General features: G+C 44.7%; 1 protein-coding gene across 1 annotated transcript in view; it reads left to right on the plus strand.

The window, feature by feature from the left end:
* Positions 1-23,118, plus strand: part of LOC147885453 (protein serine/threonine kinase) — a 121,064-nt gene that overhangs the window by 41,504 nt on the left and 56,442 nt on the right. Inside the window, exons 9-11 of the mRNA XM_087396413.1 lie at positions 18,335-18,397; positions 18,505-18,731; positions 18,882-18,993. Coding sequence (XP_087252539.1) covers positions 18,335-18,397; positions 18,505-18,731; positions 18,882-18,993 — 402 coding nt within the window. The remainder of the gene's footprint in view (positions 1-18,334; positions 18,398-18,504; positions 18,732-18,881; positions 18,994-23,118) is intronic.

Genomic DNA, 23,118 nt, shown 5'->3' on the forward strand with positions numbered 1-23,118 from the left:
TATCATGTTTTACCAGCATGCAAACCCCCGAAAAGTGCATTGTACCAGCATAAAAAATATCATAACCAGCATAGTGGCCTTGCTGGCCAGCCAAGAAGTGTTGGTTGTGTTCTTGTAAGGAGATCACATCGGGATGCATTCTATGAACATAATGCCAGAAAAGTCTCCACTTATTGACATTGCAAAGACCCTGAACATTGTATGTAATGCAAGTAATTGAAGTAGACATAAAAGATATGTACAGTCAAACCAAAAGGCAGAATAGAGTGTAAACTGTCAGGCCTCAGCCATGACATCAACATCCACCTGGGCTCCTGGATCATTAGCTCTATGATCCTCATCATTATCACATACAGGGATGCCTCTTTTTAGCACATCAACCCACAGTTGAGAAGCAAGGCTGTCAGCAGGGGAAGAGGTCTGACCAGGGGTAGAAATTGAAGCATCCCAATGGCGAGATTGTAGTGGACGTGGTTTGAGAGCAAAAACCTTTTTGGGTTGCTGCCAGGCACCCTGGGGAGAGACATGAGATTCTGAAATTTTGCCCTTACCCTTATCCTTTTGCTTAGCTGAAACCTGAAGTACATTTTCTTTGGAAGGGACAGATTTGAGAGCCACATCACCCAGTTTGGTAGGCATTGCCTTAGACTCCGAGGCATAAGTCGGAGGGGGAGTATTTTCTGGAGCAATAGCTGTGGGTGGAAGCTGATGCAGAACTGCAGGACACTGTGAGGCTAAGTGGCCAAACTTATGGCATGTGAAACAAGCACCTGCAAAAACTCCCCATTTCAAGTCAAAATATTTTTCACCAAGGGGAACATCCTCCACTTCTACCGCAATGGAAGGAGGGGTTGGGTGATCTGTATCCCAAAGAATACAAAAGCGATTGCGATTACCCGAAGGGCGGGGTGGGCATACAACTTGCCCCAAAGTGGCTGCCAAACTTGGTAACTCAGCCCTCATATAGTCTGGAAAATCCACTACCTCAACCCATACGGGGCAGTGATGTCGAATGAGGCTGTGGTAATCTTTGTTTGGCGACCATGGCATGACATGCACCATTTGTCTGCCATAGAAAAGGGGCGACATCTCCAAAATCTGCTGGCGATATGAGGCATCCGAAAAGTGCACCTCATAAAAACCCCTAGAAGCAAAATATACCCCTTCAACAAAGCAGCCTCCCAACAATGCCTGAACCCACTGAGCCACATCATTTGCTGAAGGTAACTTTCCTGGGAAGAAGATGATAACTGCTTGCTGAGAGAATTTTCGAAGAGGAGCAACCAATGATGGAAGCTTCAACTTGTATTTGATGGCCGGGGGAGGTTTGGCCCACTCCTTCCGGCTGTACTGAAATTCATCTTTAAGCATATCAAAGACATAGTGAGCGTCGACCGAATCTGTAGTAGAAAAATCAACCTGTTGTCTTTTGGAGTCCCGGGTCGACTCCTTACGAGAGTAGCTTTTGAACTGATCTTCCATGAAGAGAAACAGGGCAGGATTGAAGGAAGGGCGGAACAAAGAAGGGCTGTACGGACGAAGAATAGGCTAGAGATGCGAACTGTACGGAATGAAGGAGGAGGCAGGGAGAGTAAAGACTGTACGGATTTCAGAAGTGGAAAGGGCGGCTGACGCAGCAGGCAAGACTATATGTACGGAAAAGGGCAAGTGGTACGGCGGTGCAACGGGGAAGATGGCGTAGGGCAAGCAGACGCGACGGAGCAACGCAGGGAAAGAGAAGTGTGGCTGTACGGCGTCCGTACAAAAGTACGGCGTCCGTACAGTTGTACGGGCAGAACGCAGGAGCGAGCGGAAGAACGCAGGGATGAACAGAAACGCGACACGGACGTGTACGGAGAGCGCAGGGATGAGCAGAGACCCTCGAGTCGTGTTCGTTTCTCTCGCACACTTCGTTTCTCTCGCACACACACACACACACACACATGACACACACACACACACACACACACACATCACACACACACACACACATTTTTTGGTGGTAAGAAGCTACACACACACGCGCGCGCATGCACGCAACCCAAACTTTTTTGTTGTTGGTGAAAGCCATGTGTTTTATATTACAAGAGGTAGTCCCTAAAGTGGAGACCAGCAAATACAAGATTAAAATGAGTAAACAACATAATCTATCTAATTAACAGATGGGCAATTATAAAAGGATTGCTTGAGCTAAATCTGGAAATAGTAGTACATGGAAGTAGGCTCCTTAAAGACTCTGTGATTTTTGTCTTTCCACAGAGTCCAGAGTGCCCGATATCGAACCCATGTGAAAAAAGGATCAAACTCCCCCCTTTGTGGATAAATGTTGAAGATCCAAAAAAGCTTGCCAAAGCAAGTAGTAGGAAAGCAGGCCTGGAGGAAGCGAATAGATAGGGGTCAAGGGTGACAAGGAAATTCCAAAAAAGATGGAGCAAGGGTTCCGTGGGAGGAAGACATCTGTGACATAGAGCAGGAGTAATATGCCTACGTGCCAAGAGTTGGCCAAAAGGAATAATGCTAAGCATCACTAGCCATAGAAAAAGCTGTTGTCGAAGAGGAAGTTTGTAGGACCAAAGCTACCGCAATCTTTTACGCCACCATTTGGCATTATTATTGAAGGACCAAATCTGATTTCCATGCTATGGACTTCAAGGAAGAGGCAACATAAACCATATTGGCTAGGTGTAAGGGGCGGGCAGCAGGACCCTGGCGATGTGAGGTAAGACGATACATAAGCTTCAACTTGGGCACCGGTAAAAAGCATTGAAGCATCTGAGAAGATAGTGCCAAAGGGGTCGATAATTCATCCCCAATCCATGTTGTTTGGCCGATGCCAATGCCCAAAAGCAATAGTCAGCTGTGAAAGCAAGTGACACATCATGGAAGCCTAGGGCTGATCACTGCAAAAATTCCATCATCATCTTCCATTTATGAGCTAAAATATGGATGTGAATATTTAATATGTTCAAGCCACCATGCATTTTGGGGGAACAAAGATGCTCCATAGAGAGTAGTCTGAAACCCTTACGGCCATGCTTTGAGCGCTAGAAATGAAGGAACATGGTGGGGAGACAAAGAGAGAGTAGACTAGGGAGAGAGGAAGTGATACTCAAAGAGAGACATATAATGAAATGACTATAGTAATGAACCAAAAATGAAAGTACTCACATGTAGACCAAAGAGCTTGTAGCTTGATACTTGATTAATTTGACACTAGACAAGTACAACTCTCATATAAGAGCACACACACATATGAACACCTACCTATGCATATGGGATAACTCCCAATATGACACGTGGCATCCATAGAACACACTAGACTAGAACTCATGCTAGAACACACTAGAACACACCAAACTGACTCACTTGGCTTCATATTCTAACATCCCTCCATGAAGGCAAGGTGAGAGACTACTGGAATGGAACCAAGAACAGAACATGACAATGACGGTCTAAGGTGAGAGACTATTGGAATGGAAGCAAGAACAGAACCTAACAATGACGGTCATCAAACTGTGCACCCTATGTAACTCAGAGGCTAAAGTCTGAGCGAGTTCAGAGGCTGATCCAAGCACTCTCATGGCTTGAGACTCAACATGCTCAGAGGCTCACGTTATAGCATGGCTACATGACCAGCTCATAGGTCTAGGAATACACCAGCTCATAGAACCCATGTGTCCGAAGTAGCTGCCGCACAAAAGTATGCACATCCTGCTTGTCGATGATGTGTCGAAGATGCTCATGTCAAGGATGCCTCGGAAGATGTGTCGATGAAGACCATGGAGGCAGCCACCAAGGGCAATCACATCATGACTCTCAATGTGCCGATCGGAGAGTCATTGAATGCGCAAAAGAGGCTCAAAAAAAGAAGCAAAAGTGCTCAAAAAAATGAGCGAAAATGTACTATAGGAGATGCTGAGGTGTGAAAAGAGTATTCCCCGCTGTCGGAAGCCTCAAGTCAATGTACCGGAGTGTCGGTAGAGTCAAAATGACTTGTGGGTAAGCTCGGGAAACTCAAATCACTGGTGGAGGTCACATGAGTTCAAATCTGAGCAAAAAATGCCAAAAAGTAGCCTAAATTTGCTCGGAATCACCTTCTGAAAAGTTGTACGGACTCCTAGCACTGTCGCGCATCCGCTTGCAGAGGTCATACAGACGTCCGTACAGATCAAAAGGTTAAAAAAAAGCCGCTGGACTGCTCCAAAACAAGTTTTTGGCGACCAACTGATGAGGAATGTCCGCCAATGTTGAGGGAGAACCACAAACTGATGCGGGAGTGAGCTGAACTCACAAACGAGGACCAAGAGCAATCACTATGACACCGGAGTACTTGATGGCAAGGAACCATGGCGAGGCTAAGGGAAGGGAGGCTCTACCTTAGAGGAGAGGGGAGCTTCCATTTGCGGGCTTCTCTCATCCTCTAGATAGAGCAAGAAGAAGGGGAAGGTAGGAAGGGAGGCTCTAATACCATATGAAGGAACATGGTGGAGAGAGAGAGAGAGAGAGAGTGAGTAGACTAGGGAGAGAGGAAGTGATACTCAAAGAGAGACATAATGAAATGGAAATAAAATGACTATAGCAATGAACCAAAAATGAAAGTACTCACATGTGGACCAAAGAGCTTGTAGCTTGATACTTGATTAATTTGACACTAGACAAGTACAACTCTTATATAAGAGCGCACACACACATATGAACACCTATGCATATGGGATAGCTCCCAATATGACACGTGGCATCCATAGAACACACTAGACTAGAACTCACACTAGAACACACCAAACTGACTCAACTTGGCTTCATATTCTAACAAGAAAGTCTCCATAAGAGTGGACATGAAAGAAGAAATGTCTTTCTTATCAAACATCATCAAAAGCATGAAGAATTGAATATAGGCTACCAAAATTAATTGTACAATTCGGAGTCGAACATCAAGGGGCCAAGTGGCTAACTTCCAATATTCTTGATTCTTCCTGAGCTTTGCAAGTACCCAATGTGTTCCATTGCAAAGGATAGCCAAGATGATGAACAAGATGATTGGGCAAAACAATTTCCCCGAGCCACAAAAAGCTATGCCAATCTTTAGTATGCAAAGGAAAAAGCTTGGATTTATGAAAGTTTACCTGTAAGCCAGCAGCTAGTCCATACAAGGATAAAGCACTCATGAGTTGCAAAAGATCAGTTTTTATGTTCATTGGAGTGAAGAATGAATCATCAACATAAGCTTGCACAATCATGGGCTTTCTTCCTTGAATCTCCAGACGATGTAAGACATCAATGGCCAAAAGGTGATCAATATAGATGATCAATATAGCAAAGCATCGGATGAGTAGCTATTGCATAAAGAAAAGCACAAAGAGGGCATCCCTGTCTCACTGAACGACATAAAGTCCACTGATGCACTGATCAGAAACATCTCCAAATAAAATGCAGGCTGCTTTACTATCATTGTATAGCCAATAGATAACATGCTGTATTTTATGCCCAAATCCCAAGGATTGCATGGTTTGCGATATATAATCCTGTTGTATAGTATCAAAAGCTTTGGCAATGTCTAGTTGCAGCAAGAGTACATACTTTGCTTATTCGATCCCAACTTAGGCATTTGCAATATTATTAGTGATGTGTCTGCGGGGGATGAAGCCACATTGGGTAGGATGTAGACCATCATGCAGAAGATCTTTTATTCTATCGACCATGACTTTGGCAACCACCTTATAGATGACTGGCATGAGTGTAATAGGGTGCCACATACACATGTTCTATGTAGAACAAATTTTGCATTAAGAAAGCATCATTTACATTCATAGCTGTTTTTACTCACAACTAAAAACAGTTTTAAAAAACTTCCAACTAGGCCTAAGAAAGGTCTCCAAAGGAATGAGCATCCTGCAGAGACCAAAGCAAAGAAGCTCGAAAATATGGGAAGACAGTCACTGAAGAGTGCTCAAATAGTCGAATGCTACGAGCACGATATTATGACCAAAGAGCCCAATATCGACACCAGAAGGAGAAATTATCATACTCCGGGATAGAAGTATATCTTCCAAACACCCAAAACTGCTTTCCAAAGGAAGTGGATGGAAAATGAGCTCGAAGCCCAGTTGTCAATCGGAAAAAGAAATCTCATGCAAAAAGACAGGTTCATAAGAGATGCAAGACGGTCTCTCTTACATGAGAGCAACTGGGGCAAATGGAAGAAGTAATGAGCTTGGAGGCCAAAAAAGATCCCACCAGTAAAGCCCCCACCGAACAATGCCATCTCTTGAAACCAGTAATACAAAAACCTTTGAAACTTAGAACCACATAACGAGCTCTCTCACAACGTTAGGGAATGATTTCTTCACGATCTTTCAATTATCACTCTCACACAAGAAGGGAAGAGTTTCAAAATGGAAGGAGGAAGTTAAAGAACTGAGGAATGGCAAGGGGATGAGAAAGGGGAAAAGAGTGGAGGCTCTGATACCATGTTGCAACGGAAGAGTGCACTAGAAGGAGATGATGCTCACAAGAGGGATGGAGAGATGAACAATGGAGGACCAAACAATAAGAGCCAATTGAGATGATATTGGGTTAGCTATCATCTTTAAACAAAGAAGGCTAGAATAATCCACACCATATAAGGGGGTGATCAACCACTAAATAGGAACCGAGTCCTCATCCTTGAATCCAAATTCTATCCAAGATCCACATTCACCAATCAATGAATGTAGGATTTAACTCCTCTAATCATCCTAATGTCTTAACCTCATCATAGGTTGCATTTGTTGTCATGGCAAACAATTTGGGTCATTTACCTCTTGAAAGTCCATCTACTTCATTTGGCATACTGCTTTTTAGATGTTTCCATAGTCTTAGGATTGGGAAAAGAGCAACTTCTCTAGTTTTGGTACTTAATCTTAATAGGAAACACAACTTTTACATTGATAAGTTTTTGTGCAAGTGACTGCCACTCAGGATTGCTGATGTGCTTCACAAGTTGTTGTAGGTTAAATGATAGAGTAGGAGAGACTAGTTTTTTATCAAGCTTCTCTCTATATCATCATGACAAAGTCTACCTTTCATCCCTTGAGTTTTGTTAGAATTCAGTACAAAGACCTTGTATAAACGTATGTTACACATGCGTGAGAGTTTCTGAATACATGCGTGTGTGGTGGACTATATTTATATATTGGTATATACCCACTCTTGGGTGATTGTGACATTTGTGGGCATGTTATAGTTGCTAGTCCCTGCTCTATGTGGTGAAGTCACGGTTTTAAGCCTTGTGGCTGGATGAGTTTAGGCATGTTCTTGGATTTGTCTACAGGTTCATCAAATAGACTATCCATTTTATATATAGAATAGGCTATTTATGTGGCCTCATTGATAAGTCTACCATAGTTTGCACCTCTAATAGTGGTAGCCCTCTTTCTTCAGAGCATCATATAGCCTTGCATAAATTCCAACAAAAGTTTGTGATTTCTTATGTTGACAAATGCTCAAATAATTTTGTCTTCACTTGTAAAAAGTTTTATTTGCAATATCTACTAGGAGAGGTTAACTTTGCAAGAAAGACGTATGCTGGTTGTTCCATACCTCAAAGGATTTGATCTTGAAACATCAAAACTTTGGTAAGTCTTTTGGGTTCATTTGTAATCCAAGTCTTCCTTATCTTTGTGTGGCTTGGAAGTTTCATAAGAATTTTAAGAAACCTAGATTCATTTATGCGGCTTGTAATACTTCTCTAACTAATGTCTCAAAGTGCTTTAAGGCTTATTACCAACTGTCCATGAACTTTGGAAAAAAGGGGTCATGAAACTAGAGTCTAGCATCCATATAATGGAAAGCACTTGGAATGAAGTGGCACTCAAAGAAAAATCCTGAGGTGGATTGGCAAAAGCATATTTACAAATTTGAATTTGTTGTTATGGTTTATATTCTTCGAGGTAAGAAGGATCTTCCGCAAGGTCCTTTGATTTCGACAATGGAAATTGGTAAAACTCAAGATTAGCTTTTGTTTCTTTGCTGTGCTTTTGTTGAGTCATGTGTGAATGCACTAACAGATTCCTGGGCTACCTAAGATGGAGAGATGGCCTTATTAGTCAATCAGATACTCAGTGAGTTTTTTTATTGTTTTAGAGATGAGGTACATTACGGCCTGCGGAAAGGAATGTCCAACATAAGGTCGAACTTATGCCAGGGGCATAACATATTCATAGGCTGAGCTTTACATAAGGTGCTGAGATTTGCAAATTGCAACTAACATGTTTCGTCTACATGATTACTGTTATCCATAGTATTAGACATGGATATGCGATTTACTAGCCAATTTTGGACTGCGGTATGTAATGCACCTAGGACTAGTTGGGAATTATCAGTGGGGATCATGTTGAAACGGATGGTCAGACGGAAAGAGTCAACCAAACTTTGGAAGATATGCTGAGAGCATATGTTCCCTCAAGGCAAAGCTCTTGGAAGAAGTGGTTGGTAGTTGCCATTACTATAATATAATGATAGAAAGCATTCATCCACAATGATGAGTCCTTTCGAAGTGAATTATGGATTTAGACCAGCTAATCCAACTACAGTGGGAGTTTCACAATAGGAACCTAGTGCTGCAGTTTATGGATCGAGACCAGTTAATCCAACTATAGTGGGAGTTCCACAAAAGCTACCTTGTGCCATGGATTATATAATCTAGATGCGGAGGATGTTGGAACTTGCTAAATCAAACATCCGCCAAGCTTTGTATAGAGCTAAGACCTATGTAGATGAGAAAAGACATTTTAGAGAGTTTGAAGAAGAGAGAAAGTTTTTCTCAAGATTCCTTCACACAATAAATTTTTAGCTACAGGACAATTTGTGAGGTTATCGCCCCAATATTGTGGGTGGCTGATTCTAAAGAGAATATGCAAGGTCGGCTATTGGTTAGAATTACCACAAGGCTGCAAGGTGCATCTAGTGTTTTTCATGTGGCTTTATTAAAACGATTTTTGCAACCAATTGATTCATTGATTAATGGAATTATGATGTTACAGGAACTCCAGGAAAATGCAGTGTGCAAGCCAGCAAGAATCCTAGACAAGGGAGAAATGACTATTCAAAACCGGAAGATATCTATCGTGTGGATTGTTTGGCATGGTCTTCCTCTATCTTGCCCGCTTTTTGCTGCTCCTTCAACATCTTGGCTTGAACAACCTGATACATGACTCTAGGATGGAGGAGGGATAGAATCTTTGCATATTTGAACGGGGAACCTCCATGTGTAAGAACAACCCCTCGAGAATGGCATGGCAACTCTTCGTACCATTGCCTCCCTCCACCAAATATTACGTTCCATTAACGCATACAGATTCCAAAACATAAGACTACTATCAAACACAGGTGTAGGCGCACAGATTATCCTCCCAGCCGATTCTCGGTGGTAGCAAGCTCTCTCTAGATCAAAAATCGTACGTGAAAGCTCCTGCTTGCAAAAATCCACTAAGCCCCAATTCCCTAGATGGATCTAGTATGCCACATGTCTTCATTCTAGGGTACCTCTTAAATGCACCATATACCCCTCTCTTGGGATACCATTATTTAAGACCCACAGCCTTAGACCCAACTAGTCAGTGCCTTGTCACCCTCATCAAGGACCTTGACATTAATCCTTTTAATCATAAACATGAAGCCGAAATAAATATCATACAAACATTGATCCTTTAAAGAAAAATGTCCACTGACCCTTCTGAGGTCATGTTACCTCAACTTGAGCGTAACACTCCCTCCATAAACAGGGTGCTTGAACTTGAGGGGCTGATCCACTCAATGTATCTGAAAAAAACTTGCATGCCATCTCCTTTGTGCCGAATGAGCCATATCTCTTTATGAAAACGGTGTCCTCCCATACATGGTGCCTCGCGCTTCCACCTCCTGTGTCTGTGGTAGCTTGTAGGAACCTTGGACTTCGGAGAGAATGGGATTATGGAATCTAGGGTGAGAGAAGAGGGATGAGAGAAGGATCTGGAGGAAGCAAGGATGAGCGAGAGGGAGAGAGAGGAATGGTGCAAAAATGGAGAATGTATGAGGGAAAAGTAGCTGGCTGTCCACAACAACCAGCTCGGGCTTCCAAAATCCCCAAATCTCCAATAGGGCACAAGGGACTGCAGTCTCCACAAGGGAAACCCCTGGCTTACCCCTGGGGAGTACCTTGTGGCATTCAAAAGGCATTGTGTCTTTGAATGTATAGATTGAAAAGAAATGGTTGGTAGTCTTGCCAACTTTCTAGAAGGGCTAACTAAAGTGTGGTATGAAAAGTAGCCTGATCTGGAAATCTGAAACCTATCTCCCCTAACCCCTCCTATGAGCACTTGGCTGTGGATTGACCTATACAAGGCTGAGACCCCTCTGATCCATGCATCTGAAAATCCAAAGTGATAAAGGGTGCCCTCCAAGAATTCCCAATCTACCCTGTCAGGCTCTTTAACGTCCAAGAGTAGAATTGCAAGCCTTTGACCGCTCTGCATGGCAACTCAAAATCTTCCCAAAAGGAGAATATATTGTAAAAAATGCTTATGTCATGAACAAGTCATGTTTGCGTATCATGAATACGATGAGGGAGTAAGGAATGCAATTGCATGTAGATTGCTTTCGCTAGGATTTTGTAAGAAGTGACCATACGAGAAGGTTTGAAGTACCTCGGTAGGGGCATTCACTTGCTCTGTGGGGACCCTGGCAGGTGTAACATTGGAGCGGGGGCCTTCGATCGATTGAGTTTAGGTCCCTAGCCCTTGAGTTCACGGGAGTGGTCTAGAATACTGGGACCTACCGATCCTCTGGCGGAAGGTCCATGATCTGGATCCGTCTCCTCCCAGTCATTGGGCACTTCCTCTACCAACACTTGATTGACTGGGGTTATACGAGGTAGTGGCGGTTGTGGGTCCAATATGGATGGTGGTAATAGAGCTGGCTGAGCTCTGTACTGGCTAGAACTAGCCATAGGATCACTCTGTGTGGTCAGGGGGTTAGGCGGAGCCGTTAGGGCTAATGGGGTCTCATTTGATACATGGGTTGGGGAAGGGACCTCGGAAATCGACATTGGGAGGTATCATGGTTTCCCCACCTATGGCAGTGTGCACAGTAGAGTGTCGGCCTTGCCTTTAGGCGTGGGCACTCATTGGACAGGTGGTTGCCATTGCATACCCCACACCAGACGCTGTCTCTCCATGGAAACAAGTGGGGGTTGCTCAGCTCCTCCTTGGAGGTTCCTGACCTCCACTGTTGGCCTAGCTGATCTAGCGGATTGGAGGCCAGCTCACTCATATCCAAGCCTTTGGGCTCGTTGGTCTCCTTCTTAATTGTTTTTACACTCAAAGACCTAACTAATGGAGCTATTTTTGAGGGCATATTTCTCAGGTAGATAGAATCAGTGCAGGATTTGCAGGACCCTTGGGCACTTTGCTAGAGACTGCCCAAGAAAGAGAAAAAGACCCAAGAGGTCTTCTGGTGCGGCTCCTTCATGTACTACCCCGACTGCACCTCCCCAGCACCCTAGAGTAGCAGGGTGCCCTGCTTCACGCACCCCAGGACTACCAGGGCAGCAGAGCGCCCAATGCCCGCGGCACACCCAGTACTACGGTGGAGAGCTATCAGAGTCGCTCCCTTACCTCAGGAGAAGACCTTTGATCCTGTTTAGACAGACGCCTTCCAGACTCCAGAGGTGAATGTTGCCTCAGCCCCAGACACTACAGTTCCACATCAGGAGGGGCCTTTAGATGCACCACCCCCAGTCACCTTGGTTGCTGACCACGCACTTCTTCCCCGCAGATTGTTCCTGCCACAGTCAGGACGACCGAGAAAGTGCAGGCACAGATGAGGACTCTAGATTCCTCTTCAGCCCAACCACAGGCCTCCTTAGTACCCAGCTCCAGTTTTGCTGATAGAGGCCTGGCAGGTCCTTCTCCATCTTCCACGAGTGCAGGTCTTCTTCGCACTCCTTGGCCAGACTTGCTTATCAAGAACTCTTTTTCGGCACTGGCAGATTCGGCGACTTTCATGGATGATGAGGAGTTTGTGCCCTCCACCTTAGGGATCCCGGTCATGGGGATTCCTTTTGATAGGGCCTCTTCTTCAGCAGGTGTCAGGATCCTCTCACCTATTGAGTTTTCTGCCCTCAGCAAGAGTGTTTCGGCCCAGGGGAAGATGGTCTCCTCTACTAGGTCAGGTAAGCCTTTACATCCAGCATCCTCCCGTTGATGAGGATAGTTAGCTGGAACTTACAGGGCCTAGGCGGAGTTCCACACCGTCACCTTAGGCAGCTGATCCATAATCAGCTTCATCCAGGTGTCACTGGAGGTGCTATTGATATTCTTTTTATCCAGGAACACAAGTTGGATGCAAGTGATTGCTCTAAATCGGGCAAACTGTTTTCAGGACATACCTTCTGGCCGCCTGCTATGGGCACAAGGGGAGGTACTTGCATTTCGGTCTCTTCCTCTATTCTCCCCTTGGTTGCTGGTCATGATATTATTTCCCCCTCTAGAGCTCAATGGATCATTATTTTGATTGAGGGCGTAAGATTGGTCTTCTCAATCCTTATGCTCCCAACAACAGAGGGGAGCGGATCTCCTTTTGGAAGGAGTTACTCTCTTGGGCCCCCATTGCCGATTCTTGGATCATTGGTGGCGATTTCAACATGGTTGAGTTGCCATCAAACAAAAAGGGAGGCAGACAGGGTGGAATTCATTCTTTGGAGAGGGCAGCCTGGGATGCCTTTCTTTTCCAGTACAGTGGCAGAGATACTTGGTTGGATGATACCTTTCATGTTATGCCACAGTCACTCCTGTATTCTTGGTTGAATAGGAGAATACACATGCCCATTCATGCACGTATTGATAGATTTTATGTAGACGATTGGGCACTTGACAGAGGAGGATCTGTATGCATTTCTACTGGGGTTTCCACCTCAGATCATTTTCCAGTGGTGTTACAGATCCTTGAGCCTCATCGGAGAGGACGTTCTGCCAGTGTCAGGATTCTGGATGCTTTTTATGCAGAGGAGAGCCTCACGAAGGATATTTTACAGATTTGGGTTTCTCACATACAGGGTGGAGCTGTCCGCCCTTCTTAGGTAGTTGCAGCCTTATCTGAAATTAGTGACTATTATCATACAGTCGTTGATTCCAGGAGACGTGAGATTCTCAAATGTGAGATTGGTATACACCAGCAGTTAGCGTCCCTTCAGAGGGAAGAGCAGAAGAGGCCCACAAATGCTTGGATTCAGGAGCGCCTTGCTGCAGCAAGGGCTCATATGCAGACATTGTTGGATCAGAGAGTAGAATATGCCTTTCATGCACGGGAATCCTTTTGGATTCAGATGGGTGGTAGGGTCAACAAACACTTTTTCTCTACTCATGGGCCCAGACATAGTAGAGATAGTGTCTCGCGGCTTGTTGACTCAGGCGGGGTGTTACAGTCAGATCCCGATGCTGTCATGCGTGTAGCTTCAGATTATTTTGCATCCCTTCTTAACTACAGATCCAGGCACACAGGCTATAGATGATGCCAGAGAGGTTATTTGGCAGTGTATCCCTATATTGGAGAAGGACGAGATGTATGTTTCTCTAGATGCACCTTTCACCAATGCAAAATTCAAGACTGCATTACTTGCCCTTCACAAGGGAAAGAGCCTAGGTTCGGATGGACTTACCCCTTCCTTTTTTATTACTTTTTGGGAGCAGATTGGTGATCACATCACATCAGCCCTACAGAGCGTGTGGGACTCTGGTGAGATGCCGGACTCACTCACAGATGGTCTCATTCATCTCATCCCAAAGGGGGGTAATAGGAATCTAGTGTCTCAATGGAGACCCATCACTCTATTGGGCACTTTTTACAAGATTCTGGCGAAAGCCATCAGTCTGCGGCTACAAGTTTTTCTTCCAGATAAGATTCATGACACGCAGACAGGGTTGGTGCATGGCAGAAGTATATTTGATAACATTTTCTTATTTTGGGAGGCCTCAGAATGTGGGCCATGCAAAGCCGCCAGAGATTGGCCATTCTACTCTTGGACTTTGAGAAAGCTTATGACAGAGTAGACTGGGATTTTTTAGAGGGTACTCTATCCCGCTTTGGTTTTTCAGATGCATGGATTAGAGGAGTATCCTCTCTCTACAGATCAGCCCATAGCCAGGTGCTTATTGGGGGGGTAAGAGGGGATAGGTTTCAGATTTCCAGATCACTCCGCTAGGGATGTCCTCTTGCCCCTTTTCTTTTTCTGTTTGTGGTGGAAGCTATGAGTATCTACCTTAGATCTCAAGCTGATATTTATGGGCTGAGACTTCCTATTCACCGGGAAGAAGAGCTCCTGGATAGTGAGCTGGCAGATGACACGGCTATTTTTTTGGATGCCACCCCTAGGACACTCACTTCCTTCCGGACAGCCTTGGATTTATTTTGCACAGCTGCAGGTGCACACATTAATTGGCATAAATCCAATGGCTTTTGGATTTGTGATGGTGACACCCCGGATTGGGGTAATGATATTGCCTTCACTTAGGTACAGAGGGGCGTCTCTGTCAGATATTTGGGCTACTAGGTTGGGGTGGGCATCTCTCCCTCACAACAGTTTGTTCCGGTGTTGGAGAGCATAAGAAGAAAGCTCCTTTTCAGGAGCTCAGCCAAACTTGACTTGGCTTCCAGGGTGGTGGTGGTTAATCAGGTTCTTCTAGCCACAACATAGTTTGTTTGCTCTTGTGGTGCCACTCTAGGGTTTTCACCATAGCGCACCTCAGATCTCCCTCTTTCCCTCTTATGGTTGCTATCTTGAAAGCATGGGCCAGCTTCAGCAGTACACTTCGTAGGATTCCCCCATCCACCCGTGAAGAGATTGAAAGGCAGCCTATCATGTGGAATGATAGTATTTTGGATGAGCATGGCAGACCACTTGGAGCTTCTCCTTACATGCAGTGGCCAAGATGGGAGAGGGGCCCTGCTTCTACGGTGGGAGCATGGAAAGCATTAAGGAAGCTTCCTGCAGACCAACAGGCACAAATGGTTCTTAATCTCAGAGGAAGTGCAGGGAGAGTCCTGCAGATTGATGCAGCCTTGCCCTTGGATTGGGTGGACACAGATGACATGCCTATTTCTTGCTCCACCTGGATGGGGGCATTTTCCAAATTGGGAGTTCCTTTACAGGTGATTGCTTTTCATGACACACATGAGGATGCCTTAGTCTTTGATGTTTCTTCGGGGGGTATGCTGTCCAAATCCACAGAAGATATCTTGTTGGAGGTACCGTTTTAGCCAATCAAGATAGTGGGCTTCATGGAGCATGGCTCTCTTTCACAGTGGTACTTGGATCCTGACCCGCTTCTCATTGCCCTGGGCTCATGGAGGCTGTGGCTCTATGGAGGTGCCCCAATTAAGTTTTTGCAATGGGACCCTGGGGAATGGGAATGGATAGATGAAGGGCACCGAGAGAAGGCCATCCCCTTCTTTTGTTACACGGTCAGTAATGCCAGGAAATTCCAGCTCAGCTCTAGGGGTTGGAGGCCTACCAGAGCTCCTCATTGGGAGAACTTTCAGATTTCTACTGACTTATAGAAAATTTTTTGGCAGAGGCTCTGGAAATCCCACCGGAATAGAAAAATCACTCTCTTCTTTTGGCTTTCTATTCATGGTGGGATAGCAGTGAACCATTGGAGATCCAAGTTTGGGGCTTACCCTACTTGCCTTCGTTGCCTTTCTGCTTCGGAGACAATACAACACTGCCTTTGGGATTGCAGACACGCGAGAATCATATGGAAGGGGATTGCAAGACTTTTCAGCACTTTTGTTCACCTCCCCTTCTATATGACGTGGGAATCAGTGGCTTGGCTCACTCTTTCAGGGCCCTAGGTTTTCTTTGAGAGACATGACTCCTCTTGGGCTCTTCACATCCGACAACACCTTATGGAGTCGTGCTCTCTAGAGGATGTTCCGGCCACTCTCTTCAAAGCTGCTCATTCCTCGGTTGACTCTCCATGGGAGATCTTAGCTAGCATTGCAGCATGGCACTTTTGGAGAGCCAGATGCAGTGAGGCTTTGGAGGGTTCTCAGGTTCACCCTTCTCAGATCTTGGCGAGTACTTGGACAAATACGGTACACACTCTGATGGCCATTTGGGCGACCATGTAGGGATCCTCTCGAGCAGCCTCCTCCAAGTGAGTTGCTTTTCTCAGAGATTGGAGAGACTCTCCCTTCTTTGCTAAGACTTCTATAGGGTTGAGTTGGCATTTTCAGCCTCACAGCCTTGGTTTCTTTCTACCTCATTCTTCTGAGGTGTTTTTTATTACATGCTCAGCATGTTGTATTTCCGCACAGAGCTTGCTCTAGCGAGTTTCTTTCTTACTTAATAGAAGTCTCTTTTTTGCCAAAAAAAAAAAAGTTGATTTGTGTTAATTGCAGCACATGGTTGTGAGGCAAGTGAAGGAGAGGTAATTTGAAAGGGGGAAAAGAGGAGCAGGTGAGGCAAGTGAATGAGAGGTAATTTGAAAGGGGGAAGAGAGGAGCAGGTGGAGCAAAAACAGCCACGACAGTGACGATTTCTAGGTGGGAGAATTCCCATACGTTTTGTTTGGAGCAGCTTTGCAGAGACGTAGAAACATTTCATCACGTTCTGATAGGGAAAAACACATGTTTTGGTCATCCTGCTTTCATCTTCTTCCATCTTGGACAAGGAGCCCTTGTATTTCTTAGCAGCCTTCATAGCTGGGTTGTGTCAGTCTCCACTTTTGTTACCCTCTCCTTTGTACTCTTTTGCTTGTATTGCATTCTAAGCAGACATGGTTTCAAAGTCAAATGGCTCCGATGATTCTTTGAAATTTATGTATTCAGTTGGGAACGTCTCTTTTGCATTCCTACATTTTAGCAGGTTTTCAATAAAGTTTCATTGGAGGCTGGAGCCTTGTTTTTGGCAAGTTCTTTTGACCTTGCTCTTCAACCCTCATCATTGGAGCTAGAACAAGTCTTTAGTTTTTGGGAGCGTCTGGACTCATTTCGGAAGTAGTAGGCCTCTGTTTTTGGGAGCGTCTGGACTCATTTCAGATGTGGTAAGCCTCAGGATACAAGTGCAACAAAGGGGTCACCTGGAGCATTATTTTTAGAGTCACATCACCTATTCCCCAAGGCAAGTAGACCCAAATCTTCATGGATTTTACCGCACGTCCACCTCCTACAGCAAAAGGGTGAAACTGTAATTTTGTTGTAGTGGATGGAATACCCAAAGCGGCCCATTTTATTCCTACTAAGGTCACCTACCCCAGTTCTCAGATTGCTACAGAGTTTGTAAATAATATTTTCAAACTACATGGGCTTCCAAGTGCAAAGTTTATGGGCAGTTTGGGAAGGAATTGTTCATGCAATTGGGCAGAAAGCTAACCCTTACCACTATCTACCATCTTCAGACTGATGATCAAACTGAAAGGATAAATGGATGGCTTGAGGAATTTTTGTTTTGAAAGTCAAAAATTTTGGGACACTTGGCTTTGTCCAGCAGAATTCTGTTATTATTCAACCAAGCACACTTTTATTGGGATGTCGTTTTGTGCAGCTATCCAGTGAAGTTACCATCCCCCCTGTTCTGGATCAGCATAGTCAATCAGAGAAGAGCTTGAGAGGATGTGGTAGTCTTGTAGCTTGCAAAGGATAACATGATAGAGCCCAAGCAAGAATGAAGTCCTATGCTGATCAAAGTAGGAGGGAAACAGAGTTTAAGGAAGGGGACTGGGTTTTACCGCAAATGACATTGTGCTCTTCATCCGGTTGGGCCAATATTCCACCAATTGCCAGCCCACTTGCATCTACATGTACATGGAAAACAACATCCCATTGAGGTTGCCGCAAGATGGGTGCCTTCACTAGACAGTCCTTGAGATTGTCAAACACGAGTTGCTAAGGTGCAGACCAGATGAAGGATTGTTCCTGGCAAAGGAGTTTTGTCAGCGCCACCACTATGTCGGCATAGAACTGGATGAATCTTCTATAACAACCCACATGTCCCAAAAAGGACTTGACTTCTTGGGTGTTGGGGGTTAGCTAGGCTCCTATAGCTAGCTCTAGTCTTAAGTAGTACCCATAGGGGTTAGTTGTCATAGTCAACGTCCTAAAACAATTATTCAGTTATATATGCATGTAACTACTGGACTCGTGCTAATGAGTCTTGCGAATCGGATAAGAGGCCAAGACTATGTATTATACCCTTTATACATGTTGTTAACATTTGCATATGGAACTTTATTGAATTTCCTTTTTTTCAGACTGAGGTTTAGAAAATGTATCAAGCTCACAGTTTAAATATATGTGCATTGGTCTCTTGTCTCTGTTACAGGAGCCTCATAACGTACTGATAAAAATGCTGTTGAATCCTGCCGTAAGCAAGACATTGCTACAGGTTTTATGCTATTCTTTTCAATACCATTTTATTCTGTAATCAGTCTTTCTTTTACAAGGTGATTATTTTATTTGGATGTTCTAAATTCTATGCTTTTCAAAATATAGTGTGCAGCAAAGGCTTTACTATGCATTTGTAGATCCATCGGCCCGGATTCAACTGTAGTGTATGTTTTACCACATCTTCGACAATTGTTTGATGCTGTTGCTTTTGATGCAACAAATGAGGACAAAAGTGACTCAGAAGTGGGAGACTGCAAGCGTATTGTTCCATCTACTGGCTCTTCTGCAAGTCTCAAGGATGAGGAAAATAACGATGCTCGAATGGAACTTGTGTGAGTTAAGAGTTTTGAGTGTTACAAACTCTTGATATACTTGTTTTCAGTGCCCTAGCTTTCTTTTTCTTTAAACAAGACAAGTTATAAGTATTTTGGTTACAGCACATAGCAGAAATCAAGAATTAAAACACGTTTTTTAAACTGCAGGCACAGCCTCTATAGTGGCCTTGCTTCTCTTCTTGGTGTAGAGAGACTTCGTCAGAGCCTGACCACATGGCTTATTTTGGAACAGCTTCTTCTCAAATTTAATAATTGGAAGGTACAAAGGTTTGACAGTCAAATAAGAAAATATAATAATATTCAAACCCTGCTTCGTAGCTCAAAGAAGCCAGTCAGTTGTTAAGGTTTGGCTTTGAAATGCAAGTAGTAGCTGCATGATTTTGATTGACACACATCATAAATTCAAGTCTAGAATTTGGAATCCTCTCTCTTCTGTACCTCTTCTCTCCTCATTTGATTTCAATGTTATGATGGTGAAAAATAGGTTTATGACAAGACATAAGTTACATGGTTGAGCATTTATTTCCTTTGTCTGGTATTTCTTCTTATAATTCTGGTATTCGTGTTAAATGAACCAGAGCTCTCTTTTTTATCGACATAATAGGTGGATGATCTTGAAAAGTTTGTGCAGCTGAATGTTTTACGCCGAAACTTTGTTCTTGTGTCAAAGGAAATGGAAATTGACTGTTTCAGAATTGCCTTCTCTATTGTCTAGCCTTGAAGAAGCAGCAGTTGTAACTGAATAACGAAGAGCATGCTTTTTTGAAGTTGACAACAAAGGTATCAGCTTTTGTACCGTGCAATCTGGATTAGCATGTCAGTTTCTGGATCTAACAAATTTACGGGATAAAATCCACATTTGGAATCTTGAGTGCCGAAGTTAAGATTCTTTTATCAACGTATGTATGATACATTGGCAACTTTTGTGTGTGTTTGGAACCCATTGATGCTGAATTGAAGAAAGCAGATCAAATGGACAATAAAAAGTTGAGGGGTTTGTGTCTGTTGTAGTCCAAATCCCTGATTAAATACAGAGTAAAAGGTTAGAATTGAAGAGAGGTCTGTCCATGAAGAGCTGCACCCTTGTGGGGAGTTGGGCTGACTCAGGGAAGGGCACAGTCACTTGGAACATATTCTGTAAACATGTACAAGGAACAATTATTAATGAAGGAAGGAAGATATCTAAGACATGACCGATTTTGAGGGGTCATACTGTAGGAAGAGTCATGCCTCCTCAGAAAGAGTCACACCCCAATGTAAACGGTCACCCCCTAATGGAGAGCATGACATTTGATTATGACTCTTCATCTTTCTTTGGTGTTTCTGTTTATGACAAGCTTTTGGGCAAATTTACATCACGGAATTGTGACATTGCCTCGTATTTAAAATGCATCCCTATGCTGTATAGAGGATTATGAGAGTAATTATAGAAGAACGGCTTCTGGAAGGCTGGAATCTGCTACTTGCCTCGTTAAACAAGATTGTTGTGTCTCAAGTCATAAATTTATTCTGTCAAAGCCAAAGCAAGGTTACTATCCCTGTTAGAATCTAATTGCTTGAGCCTCTAACACAGCGAATAGATCTAGGAAACTCTTTATAAACACTTATAGATGCACTCACAAACTCAAAGCTCACTCAAAGAAAGTACAGCAGAGAGGAGAGAAAGACGACTCAGGCTTTATTCATCCTCAAAATGTGGAAACACTGCTCACAACAGAGATGAACTCTTCCAGCAAAAGTGCTGGATAAGAGCAGCAATCATAGGCGATTGCAAATGGTAAGATCTTACAAAAGACAAGGCTACACATTCGTCAGTACACACTGCTTACTCAGAGGGTTCAGCCTATAGAGAGGAAGCTAGCCTCTCCGCGTAGAATAGTCAGCCTCAAACCCACAAGGAGACATGTGAGAGATTGGATGCAGGCAAGCTTGGCACTAGAAGGGGACCACATCCAGGAGGTCACCATGTACGGGAAGAGCATTCTTTTCCCTCCAGTTGAGCTCCCCCGAGACCACCCTGCCCCTCGTGGAGCAGAGCCCCATTCTCCTCAGTCCCCACTTGGTTTATCTCTTTTTGTGGTACCACGGTTTCATGGTGGAGGACATGGACTCGACCCACCATGTCCCTTCCTTCCCGATGATGCGTCGATTCCCGGGACTCCCACGAGAGTATAGAGCCATTCTTCCTTCCATTGGTCGTGCTTTTGGGACAATGCTGGAGTCCCCCACGGAGACTACAACTTTAGTTTGTGGCATACGATGGTGTCCCTTGGCTCAGGATGGTTGTAGAGGACCCAGAGTCTCTTTCGGAGCTTGAGACCCTTGAGGGGGGAATACTCCAATGGAGGCTGCATGTATTTGGGTTACGAACACAATAGGATGAGGAAAAAGAAAAAGAAACCAAGCAAGTGGGTCGTCAAGAACTGATGATAGTGGGCCACTCGTAGGAAGAGAGCCCAAGTAGCCTCTCGCTCCCAAGAGGATCAGTCAGGAGTCCCCCTTGCAGGCTGGCCATCTTCCCCGGAGGGCGTGGCTCTTGTTCCTCTTACAGCCCCCCCCCCCCCCCCCCCTTCTCTCTCCTGGGAGTAGGGGGTCCGAGCACCTAGGTCCCCTCGCAGTAACAATAGTAGGTTAATTAGGAAAGTAATGTAGAAATTGACAAGTGGCTTGTTGCCAAGAAGGAGAGCCTGAGAGCTCATGTAAAATTCACTTCACGTTTTTGGATTTTGTATCAGATAGCTCTACGCTGAACTATGTATTCATTCTTCTCTCAAGTAATAAAAACCTTCGGGGGGTCCAACCCGACAATTGTCGTGGGCCCTAGTGTGCTTGTAGAGAGAAAGAGAGAGAGGGAGAGAGAGAGCAAAGGATGACATAGTTTTTGCAGTAATTTGCTACGAGATTCTCAAGGGAAGATTGCATTGGTATCAGAGCTTGGCTCACCTTCTTTCTGAAGGGGGTGACGATCTAAAGCTATGAAGGCTAGCGTAGCAATTTTATGCTGAAGCATTTGGCCCGTTTGATGACGTTGCTAGATATGGTGCTGAGTTTCATCATCCGTTGTATCACAGATCACACTAGCAGAGGTGTAGATATTGCAGTAACCGAACGACTGTAACTTTGGGGCATGAAAGCCACGCGGGACCTGCCAACAGATGCCCACGGAGCTTTTGAAGAGGCCAGCCAAGGCGCAATAGATATAAGTTAGGCTCTCTTGCAGAGATCACGCAAAGTGATTCCTTCACGTGGCGAGATGTCTTCACGCTGGTGCAAGTTGTGACACAATAAGCCTCACCACTCCAAAGTTCTTTTGGTGCATTTCATGATGCAGATACGTCAAAGTATTGGATAAGAGTATGCAGAAGATCCCGCGATGAATGGTCTCTAGAAGGCATGATGCGCGACGCTGATCGTTTCGTCAAGGCATGATGTGCGATGCTCTAGACGGTTCCGTGCCTGCGCATATTTTCCCAGCCAAGGTTTGAACCTTGGGCACGTGCGAGCTGACGTGGCAGCCAGGTGGCATGCATGTGCAGGTGTTGATGTGGCACACGTGTGGATGACATGGCGGCAGCAGACAGCTCAGTGGATGACATGGCAGGACATGTGGCAGCTGATCTGGACTGCCAGCTAGACAGCTGAGGTGGTAGACTTGAGGTTAAGCTAACCTAACTTTGGTTAGTGGACTAGGTAGAGGTCCAGTTAGTTGATCCAACCAGACCAGTCTGGTCACTGTAACCAAACTGTGACCAGTCCAGTTAGTCTAATTGCAGACTAACCAAACCAGGGTCAGTCAGTCTGGTTAGAGTAACCAGCAGTTACCCATCTGGTTACTGTCAAAAAAAAAAAAAAAAAAAAAAGGACAGCATTGCTTATGGGATTGTAGACAGGCGAGATTGATTTGGATGGGGATAGCCAGGATCTTCAGTCACTTTGCCCATTCCCCACTCTTTATGACTTGGGGCTCGGTGGCTTGGCTTTCTCTTACAGGACCTCAGGTTTTCTATGAGGGACTTGACTCCTCTCGGGCCATTTCGGTTCGACGTCATCGGGTTGAGTTCTGCTCGTTGGATGTGGTTCCACACCGTCCTTTTACAGCTGTACATGCCTCTGTGGATACTTCTTGGGAGATTATAGCGAGCATAGCAGCCTGGCATATCTGGAGAGCCAGATGCACAGAGGCTATGGAGGGTACTCAGGTTCATCCCTCGCACACATTGGCTAGTATCTGGACAGACATCTGGACAGACATCGTACACACTCTGATGGCCGTATGGACGGGTATGCAGGGGGACTCCCGTGCAGCCTCAACTAGGAGGGCTTCTTTCTTCAGGGAATGGAAGGATTCTCCTTTCTTCTCTGAATCTACTACAGGGTTGAGATG

Source organism: Dipteris shenzhenensis, chromosome 25 (genome assembly GCF_047967505.1).
Source record: "Dipteris shenzhenensis isolate YYH24624 ecotype China chromosome 25, Dip_SZ_1.0, whole genome shotgun sequence".
Taxonomy (NCBI): Eukaryota; Viridiplantae; Streptophyta; class Polypodiopsida; order Gleicheniales; family Dipteridaceae; genus Dipteris; species Dipteris shenzhenensis.